Below are 18,452 nucleotides of genomic sequence, written 5' to 3' on the forward strand. Positions count from 1 at the left end.
ACAGCTTCTGGGAGCATTTTAGCTGAGCAAACTTTCAGAACCAGACCAGAGCCAAATAGAATTATTTAGTGAAAATGTGGTCACTTAGATATTTCTGTTTCGAAGCACAGTTTTTTAGCTTTAATTATCAGAATAAGGAACAGTTACTGCCTCAGCTTCTTTCATCTTTTTTTTTTTTTCTCTCCATTTTCCCCCCTCCTTTCTCTTCTTTCTCTCTCCCTTCTTTTTTGTTGCCACAATTCCCTTGTTTCTTCTCTGAAAAACCCTCTCTCTGTAAAACCAAAGCTGTTCCTTAGCAGACAAGTGAGGGAGGTAGGATTTTTCATGGTTCATTCTTCAGGGTTTAAGGTGCAAGTGAGGCCTGGGATGGGCAGAGCCAAGTGAGATCAGGAAAGCTGAGGGTGAGGTAATGCCTCAACCCCCACTTCAATCCCAAGGCTTTGTTATAATTATGCCAATAACTAAAAACTGAGATTTCTAAGGTCAAAACCCATACTGTTGAGTGCATGTGTGTGAGGGGGGGGGATAAAACAGAACAACCCTTGTTCAGGTTTAGGCTTCTAGTTTTGGCCAAGGGTCAGGCTCAAAATCCAGATAGAAGATATTTCCTGGTTCCTATTCATTTAGGGTAAAAATTATACAAGAATTATCCATGCAGCTGACTCAAAAGTCTTGTCTAAACTTGATCTGGGTCTTAACATTGTCTCTTTGGCCCCTCTCTAATTTAATATGCATTTGAACAGAAGTGGCTTCTTGATGGAGCCTTTCACCTCCAGGTCACCCTTTCAGATCCAATTCAGCCCTGTCACAACCAAATGTTACCACCATCTGACTGCTCTTCTGTGTCCTCTGTGAATTGTTGGCTCCAGCCCAGTAGCTGGTGGACAGGTGCCTGAATTGCAAAAACTGCCCGAGATGACACTAACCACACATCTCTGCAGAGAGGTCAAAGAGTGAATCAGCCTGGCAGATGAATTAATACTTAACTTGTATGCACTGTGATGCTTTAAATCTTCAGAGGGCTTTACAAACATCAGCTAATCCTCAGGAGGGGCTGTTATCTGCACTGGCAGGTGAGAGAAGCAAGCAGATAAAGAACCAAGATGAGAATATGCATGTAGCTGACCTCCCACTCTGAGGCCAAGCCTACAAGCTTAGCCCCTTTCAGGGCTCCTGATGGGCACAGCAGTGCAGGGTTCAGGCTGGTTGAAGGGGGTCCCATGTTTTGTGAATAAAAGTGTCCCTTACTTTTTAAGACAGGCAGGAAAGCAGTGGTGATGGACACATCATCCTTTTGCTGTAAGACTCCATGGAGAAAGCGAAATTAACTTCTCTATCCTCTTTGGGACACTAATGAGTGATGTCAGATAATGCCTGGGGTATCACAATGCAGATTGAGAACTGGCTGCATAACCCTATTGATAAATAATTACTTTTGAATGACAGCTGGGTTGGTGTGGTTCATCTTGAAGGACAACAATTCTCTGAACATCATAGAAATAATCTGAAAAAAAAATCATTAAGTGTTATGAAGAATTGCTAGGTCAGATTGCAGAGTTAGTGGTAACTTAGTGTTTGCACGTTCTGCAGGGACACTTGGAAGATGCTCTCAGATTGTGTAAGGGTGTCTACAGGAAAAAGGAGAAATTGGATTTGTGCTTCATACTGGTGAGAATATGAGTAGAATATGAGTAGGTTTTTTAATAGTAATCCAGTTTTATACTATTAATTTCTTATATAAACAGTTGCCATTGTTGCCATGGTATTTACAAATGGAACAGGTGGTCCATAAGATGATGAATGGAAGCAGAAGGATGTTTTCCCTGTGGCTACCAGTGGGCAGGGGCATCTCTCAGCCTCTAATAAGGGGTGGGTTACATCAACTGCCAAACTGGAACGATGCTGTAGGGTGGACTTGTCAGTGGCTAAAAAAAAAGAAAAATAGAAGAAAATGTTCCTCATGTGCCCTTCTATAGTCAGGAGAAAAGTCTTGTGCATCTCTAAAGTTGGATTCAAGGCACTGAGCAAAGTTCCCTGGAGCTGAGAAGACCAGGACTGAAGTTCTCAAGCTGAATGCAGACTGCTGAAAATGTGGTGCTGAATGGTCACATTTCCTTTATTTTTCTTACTAGCACTCTGTGTTTTCTGGTGTCACCACTGTAGGTGTTGCCAAAATGATGAAGCATGTGGTAGGGTCAAAATGAATACACTTGAAAACTGCATAGGATTTTCTTTTGAGAGATTCTGGACCAAAGGAAGCATCAAGGAGTCAGTCTAGTGGGAGTTTCTGAACTTTTTGCAAACTAAAAGTGGCAACACCTTATGCTGTGCCAACTGTTTTATGTCCATTTGCTGCAAACAGTGGCTGAGCAGTAACTGTGCAAACTCTGCCTGGAAGTTTTTATGTTTTCTACCACTAATGACAAGTCATGGTTTTAGTGGCTTGTCTAAAACATTGCAAGGAGTTTATCCCATCCCCTGGATGAAATATTGCAGTGAAGAAGGCTTTTGTACACTCTCTCTGTAAACCAATTGCTATGCCCAAGAATTAATAAAATCCATATTGAAGTGACAGCTGGTGGACAGAGTTGGCTTCTTCCTGCATCACTTGTCTCTCTAGTGGCTCATGTTCTGGGCTCAGTGCACATTTATCCTTTTATTTCAACATTTATTGATTTCTATTTATTTATTTATTAAATCTCTGTTTCCTTAAGAATTATAATTGCAATGTCCAAAGTCTAACTTTTGTCATATCGTCCCTAGCAATTAACATTATTATTTCCTTTTATTCTTTAATTACTAGGCTTCCAAAGACATTCAGCTAATGGAATAAAACTGCATACAAGTGAGAATATATTTTCTCAGAACTTTACAAGGCATCATGATTCAGCTTCCAGTTTCTGTGCTAGTTTCACTATTTCATATCCTGACAAGGAATGTGAGCTCTTTTCCCTTATCCATTATTTCTTCCATTTCCCCCCTCCCTAATTTATATGTATATTTCTCAAGCTGCCAGAAACTTGAGACTAAGGAGAACAGTGGAAAGTGTGTGGGTTTCAACTGAACTTTTGAGGAAAAATTTGTTTGCAGATTTATTTATTCTGGTTTCATGTGGTAAGTGGCAAGAAGAGGCAAAGACCACTTTTTTCAAGAGAGAGAATGTTTACTGTTGTCTTCTAGGAAGTGGAGTTCAATCATTGTTCCTGTCAGTCTAGTGAGTGATTTCTGTTTTGACACAGAGAAAAGAAAGACCAAGTCTGCTTTTGTTTTCTCCAGCTCTGTAAAGCTGGGTCATCCAGGTAATTACAGCTTTACTTCGGAAAAAGTGTGTCTGATAAAAAAAATCTCTGCTGCTACTTGCAAGCACAAAGACACTTGAGGGAACTAAATCGCATGATTATTTTTATAAGGCATCTGAATCACTTTGCATTCCCCCTCCAAAGCAGAAAATGGTGAGTTTAATATCATATTGTAGGATGTAACTTGCAAGTCTCTCAGAAGGCAGCTCTGGCACCCAGAGATGTTTGAACCTTGTTATTCATTAATTTCTGCTTAAAGGCTGAAGCAAATGTGACTAGGAGACTCTGATCCACTTCTAAATTTATTCTCATTTTTACTTGTGGATGCCACTGCATTAGAACTTATAACCAGAGTGAGTTACCCCTGTGGCTTAGCAGATAGGATTGGTTTATGTTTTCAGTGTGTTTGCATGTGCTCATGTAAAAATGCACACATATATCTATTAATTTCATTCTCACATAAAATTTTCCCCTATGTCAAAGAGAAATTCAGAAGGTCAGCACTCTGATCATTTTTCTGAAATTCCCATCAGTAGGTGACATTATATATTTAATAAAATGTTAATTCTGCCATCCTGTCTAAATTGCAGGAGATCAGTAATTACATCAAAAATCTTGAAGAGAACCTTAACTGAAACATGAAACTGTATTCCCTGGCTTAAATTTGTAGTGTGGCAGTGGGTGAAACAGTTCCTACATGTAAAGTAGTTATGAATATGTATGCCTCTCAAGAGAAAGGAGAAATACCATTATCATTCGGGAACATATTTTAATTCTTTTGTGAAACTTGTGTCCAAAAAAATTGTCTACTACTTGGGGCATGACATGGAAAACTTTAAGTTTAATGTCCCAGTGGCTGGGCTGGTATTGTCCATTTTAAGGCCACAATATCTTTGTGAATAAAAAGAATTTTTCCATTAGGAATTCAGGTGTTATATTGAAAATACATTGAATTATTTTTTTCTGTAATGGAGAGTGCTCAAGATGTTTCCCTCTGATAAAATAATACAATAAAATAAAACAACAATAAATAAAATATATAATAATAAATAAAAATATAATAATAATAAATAAAAATAAAAATATATAATAATAAATAAAACAACAATAAATAAAATAAATAAAACAACTTACTGAATAGGACGGACAACTGCAAATTTGGACTATATTTATATGTGCCATAGGAGGGTAGGGAACAAAGACCAGAAAAAACCTGTTGTGTTTGAATAGTTATTGTGGACTTACTAAGGAAATTACTTCTGAAATAACTGAATAAACATTTTTAAACACTTTTCTGGGGGATGAGCTCTGAATGTCATTGTTTCCAGATAAGCAACCTGGAAGCTTAACCTTTAGGTGAAAGTGATGTTAAGGACGTTGTTCTGCTACCACAAATAACCATTGTAACCAGCCCATTTTGAAATGGTTTTGATGATCAAGAAAGATCCTCAAAGACATTTCAGCACCTCAATAAATTGCATGAAATTCCTTGGACCACTTTCATCAGCAATTTGTTTAGTGAGAATCCTAGGAGAGTTTAGAAAATATTCCCCGGTGGTACAGTACTAGACTGGAGGACTTAATAAATTGGATATTAAGCTAAGGCTCAGGTCACCCATGTTCTGCAGGTGAATTACTTGCTGGATAGCCAATGGAAAGTTATCTTTGTAATCTGTGCCCCTGTTTGTAGACACCTTCTTTTTGAACCAAATTCATAACTGTGGATGAATGAGTATAGTCTGACACAGCACAAATTGTGCAGTTTATGCCAGCACCTTTGTTTGTGTTAAGACATAAGTGACAGTAATCTATTGTTACATATCTCACTGTATTTTATTTTGTATTAGTAAATATGTCCCTACAACAAATTCTGCCTAGTTGTTCTAAATAACTATGACTTCTATGTGAAGGACATTCATGCTTCACAGATAACCAGTGTAACTAAATTATCTCCTCTCTTCATCATCAAGTCACTGTTTTCAGACTCTACAACATGTTCTGTTCTATGGTGATATGCCTGTGTGCATCTGATCTCATCAAATGCTGTTTCTGATGGGGAAATTCTCTTATTAAAAATAATATTACTCAATCTCGGTTTTAATTTCTGTATGCTTGGAAAGGAAGAAAATCCTATGTGGTATTTCATCCTGTCAATGCTAATCTTCCCCCTCAGAGCTGTATCTCTGAATAGCAGATGTGTGCTTTATTGCAGTGTTGGTCCTCTATAGCTCTGCAAAATGTTTTGGCAGAAGCAAACAATTTATTGTATTAGAGTCAAATACAATCAAATGTTCCTTTTCCTATGAAGCATGGTCAGCTATTGATATTGCATTAGCTAACATTTTAACATAGGAGAGGTTTAATAAGACACAGTATTACTCTCTCTAGGCTGTTTAATTAAAGTGAACAGTCACTGTGTATTGTGCATTGGTTTTCTGCCAAGGGAAAGTAAATCTGTATCAAATTATGTTCTCCACCCATCAGCCACTCTCTGGAAGAGCTGACACTGCTGTCACATGAACTGCCTGATAAAACTGGGGTTGTGTTACTTTGGGCTGCCTTTAGCTCAGTACCCTCCAGTAGCCTGAGCAAGCTTTGTGTGCAGATGAGACGTGTGGCCAGATATATGTGTGATACATATGTGTGTGGCCAAAATGCAGACTGTATTTTACTGGCCAGGGTCCCTATTTGCCACAGTGGTGAAAGAGTAAGGATCATAATCCCTGTCCTGTTACAAGAGCTCTTTCCCATCCCCCTTTTGGGGTGGGGAGATCTGAATTGTAACCTTCCAGTCACCAGGAAATTTCTTTCTGGCTCCGTGGTGGGCAAGTGACAGGGATGGGTTTGGTACTGTCTCATCACACAGCACAGTTTGTTCAGCACCAGAAGTTGCAAGAATTTGGAGAAAATCTGGGTAATCCAGGGCTGTCTGCTCTGGTAGCACTTTTTAGGTGTGGATGTTGCCTACTCACTGCTGTCAGTGGCACTGTGTGTGGTGATCAAGGTGAATCTTTGCCTTTTGCAGGGCAAATAATATCATGTACATATATGTGTGGCAAAAGATGTGTCCTTGGACACTGAATTGCCTGTCCAGGGAGAGTCTGAGGAGAGCAGGGACTTGTGTCTTAGGGATGCAGAATCACCCGGGAAGCTACAAGCAGAGTGGCATTCAAGGCACTTGCTCTTGGAATTACTGAATTACTACTGCGAAGCAAAGTAAGACAAAAACATTTGGAGTAGTTCTTATAAACTGAAATAAACTCTACAAGTAAGAATGAAATCTTTTAAACACAATTCTGAGCCGGTCTTTCCTGGCAGAAGGGTCCATCTGCATATTGTAATGCACAACTGTGCAGAGATGGCAAACTTATGCCTGAATAGTCACATTTTAGGACTGGAAGGTGCACGTTTTTATCAGTGGCACTAAGCCCTGTATCAAAGTGAAGTATAATGCTTTGGCTCTATTTTGCACAGTGTCCTGTGCTGCTTAGATGTTCCAGCCTTCTCAGAAAAGGTTAGAGAACATCTGTCACTGTCCTGTGTTGCATGTCTCATGCACCCACAAAGAGGCATAAATGGTTGGATGTGTCAGAGCAATGTCTTTAGCACGGGGTTTGGATGCTGGCATCATGGTTAGATTCAAGGATGGCAATATTGGATTTATGGGAGGCTTCACCTACATAACACAGTTATGATTTATCTCATGCTGAATGGGTTTTTTGTTGTTTTTGTTTTCCCTCAACAGAAGATTAACCTGGAGTTCTATATTGACATCCATGCCCACTCCACCATGATGAATGGCTTCATGTATGGGAACATCTTTGAAGATGAGGAAAGATTTCAGAGACAGGCTATTTTTCCCAAGCTACTCTGTCAGAATGCTGAAGACTTCTCTTATGTAAGCAATGTGTCTCTTAATTTTTCCTTCTTTATCTTTTTCCCTATTTTTTCCATTTTTATTTTTATTTCCTTTTTGATTGCTTCATTATTAATATTCTATAGGCCAATTGTTTTTACTTGTGTACTTCAAGTAATAGTATAATAGCAAACTGAAGTAGAGACAATAAAAAAAGGTTAGATAATTTTCTGTTGAATGCTCTGGCAAAGGCAATGTATGTTTTTTAAATTCTTTGATGATGCCATGGAAGAACATTCTGCAATGAATCTGCAAATGCTTAATACATGTCTTGCAGCTTGGAAGAAAGTGTGTGTGGAGTTATCTCTGGTTCTGGAAGTAAATGGTAAACTCCCATAAATGAGCTGGAATGGGGCACATATTCTTACAGCAAGTTTTGAATAGAATAGAAGAGAAGCTTGGCACACGTTGGTTGCAGTAGCTCTGCAGAACTCTGTACATTTAAGACTCTGGTCCACTGGACTGTAACTTTGTGTTCAAGCATGACATCTTGGCCCTTTCCATAGCCTCTTTTGTGCACCAGTTTCCTTGAAACACATCTCAGCCAAGGCACTGGGAACTCTCAGACATGAGCTGCAAGGAGGGAAGGCAGTGGCTGACATTTGGTACCTGTATAATTTAAACAGACTCAAGTAGAAAAGACTTAGGATGATTTTATAACTGCTGTGTTCCTAGCCCTCTTTGTTACCCAACATACATTTTTCAGTCTCTGCTGTCCACTTTCTGCTTATACTTCATCCTCCTGGTACTGAGAGAGAAACCTGGGTCTCCTCTCAAAGGTGAGAACAGCTGGGACATGGTGACTGCCTCCTATGCACTGCCATCCCAATCAGGTTGTGGTAGAGGAAAATAGGGATCCTGCAGCATTCCACATGTTTAGCTCTAGAGAAACAGGTACAAAACCAGATGAGTTTGCACCGCAAAAGAAACTGTAACTGGAAAAAAGGCATTTTCATCAGGGCAGGCACGCTAACCTGAAGCTTTCCCATCAAGATGAAGTAGAGATTTTTTCTGTCTTGTGTTTCTGCATGTTGCACTGTGGAGTTTGAGTCAAAATGAGTATAGAAATGCAGCTAAATGCAGTGTGAGAATTTTGGATCAGTCTTCTGACTTTTCTAAGGCTAGGCAGAAGGTATCCTTTCCTATGCCTTTTCTATTCCCAGGAGAGGGGCCTCTAGCAAAACAAATATTTCCCTTTTTTTCTTGGGCTCAACAGCGGCAGCTGTCTGGGTAACACCTCGGGGGGTGAGTGGCTGCTGTTGCTTTCTCTATTCCCTGAGCATTGTTTTAGCATTGCTGGGGAGTTTAACCATTGTCTATGTTTTGGGGGTTCAGGGGCAAGGGCTTCTCAGAAACCTGCCCAGAACGCAGAGGATGAAATCCAAGCTAAATAAGAGGGCCAGCAGCTACATCTGTTCCCAGCTCTCTGGAGCCTGGGGAATAGGGAGCTGGGTTTAGGGAACAGCCTGTTCTTGTCCGAGAAGACCTCAGTGATTGAGTTTCTTATCTGCTCCTGGTTGTTTCAGAAACACATTATAGATAAGGGGGCATTCACAGATCATAGCAATGAAAACCTGCTATTGACAGGAGTTTAGAAATTTTGTGCTCAAGTGTGGGATTTCTCTCTTACTGTGGGAGATTAAGTGTTCCTCTTAGTGCAAGCCTTGGTTGACAAAGGGAAAATCTTTTAGAAAATGACTTAGGAAATAGAAGCCAATAGCTAAATAAACAGCACAGTCTCTCCCCTTTGACTCTCCATTTCCTTTCTGTAGAAGCTGGCAATTGGATATATATGTTGGCTCAAGCAGACCTCAATTTGACCTGGGTGCTGCTAGCGCTCAGCACATTGGGCTTTCAACTCAGATCCTTCTGGTCTCTTGAGACCAGAAGCTTTTCCTCTGCCATCCATCCAAGCCATTCTTAGGGCAGCTGGGGGGACAGAGGGGTTGGAAAAGGGGGCAGCCACAAAGTGTCTGACATGTGTGAAACAGGAGAAAAGTGAACATTACTGCTGTGTAAGTGGGAAAGTCTCTTGTTTTCAGCTCCAGCCATGTGAGTAATGGGACTGGTTGGAAACACCAAGGGTGAAGTTTGCTGCTCAAAAGAGAGGAAAGGAATCCAGAGCTTCCTCCATTTAAAAGGGAGCTGGGGGAGATTGAGGCAAGTGTTGAAGATTAAAAATAGTGTATGTAAATATGCCCTATTGACTGCTGAAAGGAAAGGGGGGAAGTGCATCGTTAACATTACCAGGCTGGTGCTTGAAAGTGTGGGAATGGACCACTGTTGTTACTAATTAATTTTCCAAAGCTTCAGGAGGTCTCATTTACATTGTATGCTGCTGTGGCCATTTGTTGGGATTATAATACTTCAACAGCAGCACTTCAAGTGAAAACTGGCGGCTGCATGAAGTGTTGTCCATAATTGACTAGCTCCATGTCTTCACACAGCACAGAGACAATGTTCCATTATGTTATCCATTGACAGTATCATTGAAAAGATTACTCTCCTTAAAGCATCTGTCAACCTTGATTGATTTACAAGGGACAAAGAACTGAAAAGGTTTGAAGTGCGGGTACAATTTTTGCCACCGTTTAGCATACATAATGGTTCTCCTTTGATGTCAAAAGCTCATCTTCTATTAATAATGCAGAGGGCTTTTGAATGCAGGCTACTTGTATGGAGTTCCACACTAATAACCTACTTGCTGTGAAATGGGATTCACTTTGGAGAAGCAGTCATTTGTCTGGGTTTTACATGTTCGGAATGAATCCCGACTCAAAGGGATTTCTTTCAGTGCTCTCTCTGCATGATTGCAGCTGAGCCCGGCACGGGTTAGGGAAAACAGGCAAATCCCAGCCTGCTCCTCCAGTCCAGAATCTGGCAGAAATCACACAGCCAGATGCAAAGAAGCATGAACAACAAGTCTTAAGTTGATGCGATCAAATGCCTTGTGCCATTTTGTCTGGCAACCTTCTATTAATTTACTTTAGAGTGCATTTCATGCCTGGACTACTCTCTTCACCTGTCATCTCCAATAGGGCTTTTGATTGAAATGACAGCATCCAAGGGAGATCAGTGATTAGAGTAGGGGACAGATAGGGGATTTGTGCCTGCATGCCTCTTGCAGGACCCAAGGAAAGTCACCCAGTGTCTCTGTACCCCCACTTTAACTTCACAGGACTCTGGAAGGCTGACTGTGCTTTGCAGGTAAAAGTTGTGAATTTCCAAGAAAGTTGTGAATTTCCAAGAAAGTTGTGAAGGTCCAGAATTTCTTTATTTGTACATGGCTTCAGAGACAGAGGCCTGCCTTTGGCTCACCTCTCAGCACATGAAGAGGAAAATGAAAGGAAAAAGAGCTCTAGGGAGTCTTGCTCCCAAATAAATACACGGAAGAGATTCTTGGGCAGCTGTCTGGGGTATAGGGACAAATTCCGTAAGAAAAACATGTTTCCAAGGTTTAAGAAGGACATTTTTAAACATTGTGGAGTAAATAAAATGTGCATGAAAGCCCTAACAGTGAGAGCTGAAAAGCTCTTTCCAAAGGGTTTTAGGAGCTGCTGTTGAGCCCATGCCTGAGTGCATTACACATCAGCCATGGCTGGGACTTGTTGCAGAATTTGGAGGGGTTGTTCTTCATTTGACCTTTCTTGTTCTGGAGAGTGGATTAGTCAGAACGACCAGACACAAGCACTTGAGCATTTCAAGAAACTGCTAGTCTTAGGGGTGGCTAATTTTGACCTCTGTGAATATACGAGAGGAGACCATCTGTTCCTCTGCTTCATTTAAAAGAAACAACCACAGCCATCCTTGAATGGTTTTAGCACTTCATAAAGATTGCTTTGCAGTTAAAGGATAAAGACTGTCCAGAGGGACTTGGCTTAGTCTTGGGTTGGTTTTTTTTTTCGTTTTTGGTTTTGTTTTGGGGGTGTTCCTTTTGCTTTTTTGTTGCTGTTGTTTGTTATTGTTGTTTTGGGGGGGGTTGTTTGTTTTTTGTGGTTTTTGGTTCTTGTTTTGGTTTTTTTTGGGGGGGGTGTTTGTTTTGGTTTTGGGTTTTTTTTCCCTGTGGAGTCTGAAGTGGTGGTATTTGGGATACCTTTGAGTTCTCATTTCATTTTCTAATATTCAACCCCCCAACAGAGCACTTTCCTTAGAAATATTGTTTCTCATCCTTCACGTGCAAAGGTTAACCTGATAAAAACCTGGGGTCCCATCATATAGTACTGGGTAACTTCTGGGAAAGTCCACAATCCCAAGAGCTTCCACCAGTCATGCTGGGAAAGAGACAGTGGGAAGTGACTTGCCTGGGGAAATCAGAGAACAAAACCCAGGTCTCCAAAGTCTCTGTCTGGCTTCTTTGTCAGCAGTTCCCTGTGTTTCACACCACGCTGCACACTCAACAGGGAGGTCCCTGAACAACCCACCCAGTTTCCTTTAGGGAAACATATTGTTATTCCTAGTGCCATAAAAGTGTGACCTAAAACATAGTTTTGAAACTCTCATTTTCTCAGCACTAGAAAACGCCAATATTGAATTATTTGCCCTAGTACTCTGTGGGTTTTGTTTGTTTCTTTGTTTTTGGTTGGTTTTTGGGTTTTTGTTTAATCTTTTGTTTATTTCTGTTTTGGTTTTGGGGTGTTTAGTTTTTTTTTTTGGTTTGGTTTGGTTTTTGTTCTGCTTCTTTTGTTTTGGTGTTTTTAGCCAGGATATCAAACACTGAGCAACCAAGGAAAAGATTTTTAATTTATCTATATTTTCTATATTGTTTTCCTTTTATCCACATCCTCCAGGTCTCCTCTTATTTCCCCAGCACCCCTCTCATCAACCCAAGATTTCTTAGGACAGATGTGTCCCTTCCAGCAGACCTCCTCCTAGCTACCTGTGGGAATCTTGCTGGGCAGATACCACCCTGGCTGAACATCTCCCTTTCAGTCTTGTGATCCATGTTATTAATCCCAATGTGTTTTGGGCCATGTCTGAATGAAGGGCTGGCACGAGTGCCAGAGGAATAATAATAAAAGCTCATGAACACTGGATGAGCAATTTCTAATAATGTGTTCCAAAATAAAGAAGAACAATTTTGTATTGCATGTGGCTGGGCAGGGAAGGGGAAGCAGGCAGCAAGTGGCTCAGACCCCAAGTTTACCCCACTGTAAGATACATACTCACTTTTACCACCATCTCGTAAGTACCTCTCTGGTTTTTTAGATAAAAACAAAACCAAAAACCAACGAAGAGATGCAGGGAGGTTTTGTTAACATTATGCAAGCTTAACAGATCTACTCAGAAAATCTCTTAAAACCTGAGCACAACAAATGATCCTACCTTCTTTTTTGTTGCCTTGTACCAGGCCATTTTTAGGAAGATAAACACAGCTATTATGTACTTTAGCACCCCTCTGGGATGCATTTCTTCTCGGTGCTTTGTGGACATGTTGCTCCATAAGTTTGTTTGTTTATTTATTTATTTATTTATCCTGGAGGCTTGGTGAGTAGAGAGAGGAAAGGTGCTTCTGGTGGCACAGACTGTAAAGCCTCTGCTTCTAAGCACTGTAGGTTTTGGTCTCAGAAGAGCTCTGCCCCCTGGATAGTCATGGCTAAAAGAAACTACTCCATTACATTGTGCTGAACTAGTCCCTCTTTTCACACACAGAGCTGAATTAATTTCTATTGCAAAGAAAAGGAAAAAGAAGGGGGGAAAAAGTGCTGGAGTAAATGGATTTTCTTTCACTACCATCTTGCTGTGTTGTTTGTGCACATAGGAGTTGACAGTCCCTTCTCCATCCCCACCCGGGTAGAAATTGTGAATATCCACAGAAGAAACAAGTTTTCATAGTAATTTTATGGTGTGTTTTCAGAGACCATCATTACTCTTACCTAATGTCAACAGGCTGGGAGCAGGTGACAGCCTCCCAGAGAAGCCCAAATGAAAGGAGCTGCTCAACATTCATCTGCAAGATGCCTTTTTTTTTTTTTTTTTTTTCAGGGAACAAACTGATAGGAAGGAAGGGTAGGAACTTGGTTAAGAAATGGACACCTATCCCACTCCAGGTTCTCTTTACCGCTGTGATATTTTAACATATTTAGAATATAAGTCTGGTTCAGAAAACTCTTCCAGTGAGAAAGCCCAGGAGGGGGTTGAGGAGTGAGCTGTACCGGCTTGCCCTGGGAGCAGCGTACAGGATGCTGCCCCTCCTCAGGACACAGAGCAGGTTTAGACCTATAAGTGAGCTAAACCCTTCCTTATCCCAGAGAAAACCACTTTTTCAGCAGGCTATTCAAAGCAATTGCATGCATGATGGTCGTATTTCCCTTTCTGTTTCTCATTGTCCTAAGTTTCTGTCATTTGTATAAATGATTATGAAAGCACTCCCAGGAGACTGCACACAGGCTCATAAAACTATTGTAGAGAGAAGGATTGCAGGCTATTGCTAGAGGCTATTTGATTGTATATTTTGAGGAAACGTCTCATTTTCTCCTGACAAATAGAGAAACTGAGAGCTCCAGAGACACGAGTTATTTTCAAAAAGGTGTGATTATTCTGTAGAGCTTAGACTGGGAAATGCTTTGGCATTTTGGGGGAAGAATGTGCTCCAAGAAGCAGAGGTTGCTATTAGTAAAAAACAAGGGGGAAAAGGCTGATCTTTTCTTCATTATTACCCTGAAGCATTTGCAGATCCCTTATTTGTGTATATCACTAACCACAGCCTGGGTTGGCTCCTCCAAGGGAGATTGCTTTCCCCAGGCTAATTCTCTGGCTTATGGGTGATGGGTTTTTGCATAGATTAATGGCTGAGTAGTTGGCATTATTCTGTGTGGCTAAGTGCACTTCTGGTGAGAGGGAGAAGGAGCTTTACTGAAGAAGGAGCTGAGAGAACTTGAGGAAGTGTCTTTTCAGAGACAGCACACCCACCTGCTTAGGATGACAGAAGCTAATGTCAAGAGGAGCTCCAGCTGAGGTTTGCTTAGAAGATGGGGTGAAATCTGGCTCCTTCTCCTGCCTTTTCTGAGCAGGTTGTGATGTGCTGCTCAAGCCTGTAGAGGAGTCATTGACTGACCTTGTGAAGGTCTTAGATGGAGCCATCACCAAGCTGCTTTCTTTGGCTGCAGGATGTTTAAGGAGATGTCTTGTAGGAGCTGATGCTTTGATTTGGCTTCCAGTTGCTGTGGTGCAGTGAGTGCATTCAAGAAGCATCCTCAGGGCTGTTGCACTCCTTGAGGGAGGAGCTGCCAGCAGTTTCAGTGCATGTGAGGGGGAATTCTGAGGAATGAGAAAAGCAGGACACATCCCTGCAACGGTCCTCGTGCAAAGTGCAGGCAGAGGGCTGCAGAGAACTCCATCAGTCCTGGATGCTACAGAGTTCTGGACTGCTACAGAGCAGGGGGCAGATGCTGATGAGCAGTGAAAAGAGCAGTGCACCTACCCATAAGCCTTTCAGCTGCAACACTGAAGCCTGAAACCCACTTGATATTCTCAAGCAAGTTTCCAAAAAAGGGAGCTCTCTTGGTAGTTTTGGTTTTGAGGCATAAGCGAAGAGCTTATAAAGCTCCCTCCTTCCAATTCCTCTGCTAATGACCATGCAAATAGGTGTTTTTATCACCCAAGGTAACCAGGCATGACTGAAAGACACTTAGGAGGGATGAGGGGAAAGAGCTGGAATTTCCTTCACTGCACATTAAAGGAATAATGAAGGCCCTCAGGGAACAGATGTGTGTGTGGTGGCAAAGTACCTTTAAACTGCTATTTTTCTGAGGAGCACTGCATTCTGAAGGCTGAGGATGTGGTGCCAGACAGGTTGTGTTTGTGATACTGCTACAGAGTGATGCTGCTTTGAAGAAAGGGTGATTGCTGCCTGCTTTCCACTAAGAAGTAGAAGACAAAAAGAGACATGGAGTAGAATGGTAAAAATCTCTTAGGATTTGAGGCTATTTGGTCTTCAAATTTCATTTTCAGGCTTTTCTCTAACATTCTTAGGACAGGTCAAACTGTTTCACATCTCCTCTACATGCCTTTTCTCAGATTTCTGCAAATCAAATGCTAGTTTAGAGAATATTCCCTTGTTAAACCCAAAGTTTGCTGCTCACCTCAGTGTTTTCTGAGTTATGAGACAAAAAACAGAAGTTATGAGAAAAAGTGCTGTCAAGCTGCAGGGCTGTCAGTGACACTGAGGGAGCCCTTTTCACTGGAACATCAGCACAATCTGTCTGTCCCTAAGGGATCTGGAAAAATTCCAAGTAGAGTAATCCCTCTGAAATTACCCTGAACTTTTCAAAACCTCCTCTTTCCAAATTTTGGTAGTCACAAATGACTTTGAGATGAAATATGTTTTCCTCCTGTGCATCAGAAACACAGCAAAGCTGCGAGGTGAGATGAGTCAGGGAGGAATTTTGAGCTCTGTTCCTATTTTATCACATTTCTGCTCCCAGAATCCTTCTTCTTTTCCTGCTGCCTCTACCAGATGAGCTTTCTGTCTTTGGGATATTTCTTTTTTCCCTTTCCCTCTATCCTTTCTTCTTTTCTTTCCTCTTTCTGTTTTGTTTTTTTGTTGTTGTTGGGTTTTTTTGGTTTGGTTTTTTTGGTTTGGTTTTTTTGGTTGTTGTTGATTTGGGGTTTTTTTGTTTGGTTGTTGGGGTTTTTTTTGTTGTTTTGTTTTGGGGGGGGGGGGTTGTTGTTTGGTTTGTTGTTTGGTTTTTTTCCCTAAGAATACCACCTACAAATCCCATCTGCATTTCAGATGCTGGCTGCTGGCTGTTTGTAAAATAAATTGGAAGAAGGCTGCCTGCTAGCAGCCTCCCAAATGTCACAATTTCCAAGTCTCCAGACCTAGTTGGCATGGAGTTGATAGTCTGTTACAAAAAACACTAACACAGATGCTTTCCAGTCTATTAAGAGAGTTAATGGAGCTGGTGAGAGGTGGGTGCAAGGGAGAATAAACTTGGCTTTTGAAGGAAGAAACTTCATCAGTGCTTCCAGAGAAGTGAGGACGTAAGTTTTGCTTTAAAGCTTGCTTGATGGGCTACCAGCAGCCAGAAAGGCAGGGGCAAAGCAGTAATTGAGCACACCAGTAATTACCCTATCCAGATGAGGAAAGTGAGCTTCCAGTTCAACCTCTCTTAAAACATCCAATGGAGGGGCAGACAGAAGAGTCACAATTTATAATGTTGCTGTTTACAGTCTTCTGTGGCAAAGATTTCAAAGCCAGTGCATTTCTGTGCTCTAAGTTTTGCAGACTTGAGTAAAGTGTTCTAGAAAATGAGAGTGAGTGAGTTATAGCTGATACTGTAAAACTCTTCACTGAGATGGATTTGACATTGTCTGGGCTCCAGTCCATTTCCCAATGGCATGCCTATTCTTGATGACAAGTGTGCTATTCCTTTTTTTCTAGAGCACTAACTACTAACTTTTTTATTATCACTTTTTTGCTACACTGGGGAGGTGAGTTACAGGCTCAAGGAGGTCAGACCTCCTTTAGGAAAAAAACTTGCTTTTTAGATGTAAGAGAAGCATCAGCAGGCAGCCCTGGTGAGGCTGTAATTGAGTCTTGATTACATTGGCCATTGCTGGTGCTGATTAGGTGAAGAACATGAAGCAATTTGTAATGCATAATCCCAGTTTACCCCTGCTTGTAGAGTGCTTAGTGCTCAGCTACAGAACAAGCAAAATGTGGTCAGGTTCCCTGAGTTTGGTGGTGTAGTTGTTTTGTTTGTTTTGGTTTGGTTTTTTGTTTTGTTTTTTGTTTGCTTTTTTTAAGGAATAATAAGCCTCAGTTGTGAAATACAACTTATTTCCCAAATGGAAATGGCATAGGCTGACCCAGCATAGTTTTAATTGTGTGTTATAATATGAAGCCATTTAATAATTATGAATGGTACTAGTGTCCATGTCTCTGTTCCTCTCCAAGAAGGATTTCTTACATCCTTCTCTGATTCTTGTGAACATACAGTTGAGCATGCTGAATCCTTCTGTAAAACATCTTTTTATATCAAGAAATGGGAAAAAAATCTCTTTATTGTGAGTTTCATGCAGATATTCTGTTTGGGAGGACAAATAATCTTCTGGGAAACATTTCTGTGCACACAGGAGCTCAAGTTTCTGAAGATATATGCAGTTCGCTCCTTCCTTCCATGGGCACATAAACAATCAATTGTGTTGTAATAGATGTGAACAGCTGGTAAAATCTATCTGCTGGATTTCCAGAACCCCTAAGACCTCACTACACTGGAAATTCATCTTTCTCAATCTGCCAAAGCTTGTGAATAGATTTGTCTGCTTGATGATTTCTCTCCTAATTATTTTTCTGAGTCATTTGTACCTTTTAGTTTCCTTTCTTACTGTGTTGGAGAAACATTTTAGTCTTGATGATAAGTGATGTGCACTCTGTACCCTGGTTCTAATGTTAGGAGCCTGGCAAGGTCTGGCTTGTACTGTGCTCATACCTTTTCTCCCTAATGCATTGAGCAGTTCCAAAGGATGACAAAGATTCATTCACCAACACATCCTGGATGTGAAAATTCCCTTTTGTGCCCTGTCCCTTTGTCCTGCCATCAGTGTAAGGTAGAACTGAAGCTCCCATTCATCACTGGATGCACACTCACCCTGCTTAACATTTCAGCCTTTTTTTGGCTTCTTTTTTCCCACTGCACAGTGGATGCAGATTTACTGGAGTTTGCCTCCAATTTTTCCTTTTGTGCAACCTGAGGTTTTCTGATACTGTAGCAAACCAGGTCTGCTGTGAAGTCACTTAGGTGGAGGTCCCAAGCAGGACCACTCTGATTCCAAGGCCACCAGGATGCCAAATGGTGGCCTTGGGCAAATTCAGTCACTGATGTGTGAGAAATGTTCTCATCTCCCTTTTTGTCTTTTGGAGCCCCTCTTGTGATACACTGATACAGGCATGGAGTAAACTCTTTGCCTTTACTTTATGAATATGGACTGCTCAGGGCATTCACTCCAGTAGCTTTTCACAAGACAATGGAGCAGTGCTGAGAAAGCAAAAGTATCCCTGTCCTTTTGGAAGCTGCCTAAACTATTGAGCTCATCAAGTAGCTACCAGGGGGCTGAATTCATTGAGAAGAGACATTGTGTGGCAGAGACTGTACTTACCAGCCAAAAGAGAAGATGGCTCTGGGGACAGGGGTTCTGGCACATTTAGGGGTCTGACCAAGGGCCAAGATTTTACTTCTGCTTTGAGACCATTCCAGAAGGAATTTGTGTGCCATTTTTTTTTTTTTTTATTTAAT

General features: G+C 41.1%; 1 protein-coding gene across 1 annotated transcript in view; it reads left to right on the forward strand.

Moving 5' to 3' along the window:
- The window catches only part of AGBL4 (AGBL carboxypeptidase 4), an 891,229-nt gene that overhangs the window by 785,693 nt on the left and 87,084 nt on the right, over positions 1-18,452 (forward strand). The window contains exon 10 of the mRNA XM_071750192.1: positions 7,045-7,197. Within this exon, the coding sequence (XP_071606293.1) occupies positions 7,045-7,197 (153 nt within the window). The remainder of the gene's footprint in view (positions 1-7,044; positions 7,198-18,452) is intronic.

This window comes from Heliangelus exortis, chromosome 8 (genome assembly GCF_036169615.1).
Source record: "Heliangelus exortis chromosome 8, bHelExo1.hap1, whole genome shotgun sequence".
In the NCBI taxonomy this organism is placed as follows: domain Eukaryota; kingdom Metazoa; phylum Chordata; class Aves; order Apodiformes; family Trochilidae; genus Heliangelus; species Heliangelus exortis.